The 3,544-nt window shown below is 29.6% G+C and overlaps 2 protein-coding genes across 2 annotated transcripts; both read left to right on the top strand.

Annotated features, from left to right (window-relative positions):
• Window positions 1-702: 702 nt before the first annotated feature.
• Window positions 703-1,531, top strand: LOC115034055 (KRAB-A domain-containing protein 2-like). Its single transcript, XM_029489338.1, has one exon. The coding sequence runs from the start codon at window positions 891-893 to the stop codon at window positions 1,491-1,493; it is 603 nt and encodes a 200-aa protein (XP_029345198.1). The 5' UTR covers window positions 703-890; the 3' UTR covers window positions 1,494-1,531.
• Window positions 1,532-1,775: 244 nt separating this feature from the next.
• LOC100158893 lies at window positions 1,776-2,655 on the top strand. The gene is made up of 3 exons (XM_029489899.1): window positions 1,776-1,989; window positions 2,056-2,277; window positions 2,375-2,655. The coding sequence occupies exons 1-3, from the start codon at window positions 1,776-1,778 to the stop codon at window positions 2,653-2,655; spliced, it is 717 nt and encodes a 238-aa protein (XP_029345759.1).
• The last annotated feature ends 889 nt before the right edge of the window (window positions 2,656-3,544 follow it).

The following is a 3,544-nucleotide window of genomic DNA, read 5'->3' as shown; positions in this document are numbered from 1 at the left end:
TTTATGTTAAAGATTAAATTACAATTTAAAAACTATAACACATTGTTCATTGACTGTTGTAGTAACGCTCTGGTATGCTATACCATTCGATATAATATATATGTTACCGGAATAGATGAAAATTCAGGAATTGTCGGCATATCCTAGTCATTGTTGACAATGGCTGAAAAGATTAGACAATGTTGGATATTTCGTAGTTTTATCAACATTTCCGTATTATATTAGGCAATGTTATAAATCCGAACATCGAAAATAAATAATATGTCGAATATCGACACCGCGCTTTATCGGTAATCGATCTGATTATGGAACATAGTCTATATTATTACTTATTACTTATCCTGTTTTATGTTATCGTTTTTATTGCTTATAACTTATAATAAAATTGACTATACAGAACTATCGTAGGTATCGTTATGGTCACATCCAACAATTCTAACCCAAAGTGACTGTACACTGTACAGTACTGTTTGTGCATTGAAGTAGTGAATAGTAACGTGTAATAACTAATAACATTGTTATTTTTTTAAACAATCTCCTTAAAAATGGATTTAAATGAAATGCGCATAAAATTTGATAATGCAATTCTATTATTAATTGAATCGAAACGTAACGACAACAATTTTTTTTTGAATAATGAAGAATATTGTGAACGAATCAAAGAAATAAAAAAATCTAAAATTACACTATCTACGGCTGGAGTAAAAAAATGTACGAAAGACTATAGGAATGTTCGTAAGTACGATATTCTTATTATCAACGGTAAAGATCGTCTTATTAAGACTATAACCAATGCGTCAGAGGGTGTGCGTTATTATGTGAAAAATGAAGAGTTGTTTGATATAATTCATTCTACACATACAGCAATCGGTCACGGAGGCCGAGACCGAATGATGGCTGAACTTAAATTAAAATACGCGAATGTGACAAAGGAAACAATAATGGTTTATTTAAGTCTATGTTCTGATTGCCATAAAAAATCTTCAAATCCAAAAAGAGGGCTTGTATCAAAACCTATTTTACATTCGGCATACAACTCACGTGCTCAACTGGATTTAATAGATATGCAATCACAGAGCGTAAATGATTTCCGATTTATAATGAATTACCAAGACCATCTAACAAAGTTCGTTGTACTTAAACCATTAAAAACAAAACGTGCGGAAGAAGTTGCACATAATTTACTAGATATTTATACAACATTTGGAGCACCAGCCATACTGCACTCAGACAATGGAAGAGAGTTTGTTAATAATACTATAAACGAACTTCATGCTATGTGGGGTGATGTGAAAATTGTTCATGGGAAACCTCGACATAGTCAGAGCCAGGGCTCTGTCGAACGCGCCAATCGAGATGTGGAGGATATGTTGGCTACATGGATGGCCGAGAACAAAAGTAGTGATTGGCCGTCTGGATTAAAATTTATACAGTTCCGAAAAAATCGCGCTTTTCATTCAGGTAAGAATTATTTAAATAATTATATTTCTTAGAATATTTGTACTATTTGCAACTTTTTGTACTATTTTTGACTGATTAATTTTCGTATAACGCACGACTATTATGTTATTAGAAATAAATAAAATAACAACATATACGACAATTAATAACAAATTTTTTTATAATTTTTTCAATGATAATAATTTTTTTAAATTTTAATAAAAAGTTGGCAACTTCGCATCTAATTTCACGCGCAATCGTAAAAAACATAATATTACCTTTATACATTTAATAAGATAACATTTTTAGGTATTGGAAGATCACCGTATGAGGCAATGTTTGGATGTTCAGCTCGATTAGGCGTAGCGTCAATAGGTTTACCTATGGATGAAATAGACTGCTTACAATCTGAAGAAGATATTGAGAATATTTTACAAGTTTGTGAAGCTCAGAATGACCATCTTGGTTCAGATTCACTGGACTCTGAACAATGTCATACTACACTAGTTGAAGAAAATGAACCAGGAACTGAAAATAACTCAGAACTTAGTATGAAACAATAAAATTAATGTCTACTATAGTGTATATTTTATTTTAATATAAATAATTTTATAGTTAATCAACGACAGCAGAAAATTCAACACGAACGAGCATTATCTGTTAAATGTTTAGAGAAACAAGCGAAAAAAATGGTAAAAACATCTAATTCAAAATACCCTGAACTTGAAGTAGGAACATCTGTGCGTATCTCTATTCCTGATGTTGACCGAGCTCGTGGCTCTCCACGAAATGTATTGGCAGTTATAACTGATGTGAAAGATAATTTATATAAATTATGTAAGCATAAATTGTATAATTATTTTAAACAACTTAATATAATTTAATATTTTATTATATTATTTTTTTTTACTATTTATTATTATTATTTTTATAGGTACAGAAAATGGATTTCTGAAACATAAGTATACCAGGACAGAAATCAACCCATGCAAGGAGAAGCTTCTAGATCTTGAAACGGTTGTAAGCAAATTGAAAGAGGGAGGAGAAATAACTCTCCGTGAAGCAGCTGCCTTTAACAGCATTTCTGGATCCCAAGGTTTTACGAGATGCCACTGTAAAACACAGTGTAAGACCAATAGATGTGCTTGTCGTGCATCTACTAGATTATGTAACTCTAAGTGTCATAACAGTCTACCATGTAACAATAAAGATTAAGATTATGATTTATAATAAATAGCTAATAAGCATTATAATTTATAATATATTATTATTATTATAAAGATTAAGAATTTAAGATTATGATTTATCCTAAATAGCTCATAAATAATATAATATATTATTCGATTTTTAATATTATCATCAATGCCTTCTTTCATTAGGAATTGTCATAAATGACTAGATATTGACGTTAATTCCTTACTAAATCAGGCCTTATCGTTATTGACTAGTCATTGTCAACACTGACTGAATGTCATCTTTTCCGGTAACATATATATATATATATAATATGTCCTCACTATAATATAATATGTGCCCATGAACAAAATTTTGCTGTATTAGTATTTTCGTTGTTTACCCGTTGGCCTATTTATTCAGCTATTAAAAATGCCAAACTGTTAAAAATGAAGTTGTATACATATACACTATTATATTAAAATATGTTAGGAAATTAACATTATTTTTTTTTTATTAGATTTACAAACAACTTAGCTTTGTTAATATTGCTTAACAATATTAAGAAATTAAGTGGTTATTTATAAATTAAATATATTCCGGTGGTATCTCGACAGTAATATTATTTACACGTGGTAAACAATACGTTGTGAGATCACCTACAAATTGTCTTATATTTTAATATTTTTAATTATATTTAAGATTGTGTGGGGACCCTAGATCATATCTATCCGAAAATTTATTTTTCTTGCATTAATCATAACTATCGTGAGGTATATTTTGGTCGACTTTTTGAAATGCCGTATAAGGTTTAGGTTTTATATTTTTACATCGGCTATGAATATTTGGATTGTTTGATTTTAATGAAATTATGTGTCTTACTTCGATTTCATCCCTCTCAAATTTACTCAATTTGAAATTTGGGAGATTT

The sequence above is a fragment of the Acyrthosiphon pisum genome, chromosome A2 (genome assembly GCF_005508785.2).
Source record: "Acyrthosiphon pisum isolate AL4f chromosome A2, pea_aphid_22Mar2018_4r6ur, whole genome shotgun sequence".
NCBI lineage: Eukaryota > Metazoa > Arthropoda > Insecta > Hemiptera > Aphididae > Acyrthosiphon > Acyrthosiphon pisum.
The sequence above is the reverse complement of the archived record's forward strand: the minus strand, read 5'-3'. Positions and strand labels throughout refer to the sequence as shown.

Coding starts and splice junctions, on each gene's coding strand:
- LOC115034055 (XM_029489338.1), top strand. CDS start 891: ATGATGGCTGAACTTAAATTAAAATACGCGAATGTGACAAAGGAAACA.
- LOC100158893 (XM_029489899.1), top strand. CDS start 1,776: ATGTTTGGATGTTCAGCTCGATTAGGCGTAGCGTCAATAGGTTTACCT. Junction 1,990..2,055: donor TGAAAATAACTCAGAACTTA/GTATGAAACAAT, acceptor ATAATTTTATAG/TTAATCAACGACAGCAGAAA. Junction 2,278..2,374: donor AGATAATTTATATAAATTAT/GTAAGCATAAAT, acceptor TTATTTTTATAG/GTACAGAAAATGGATTTCTG.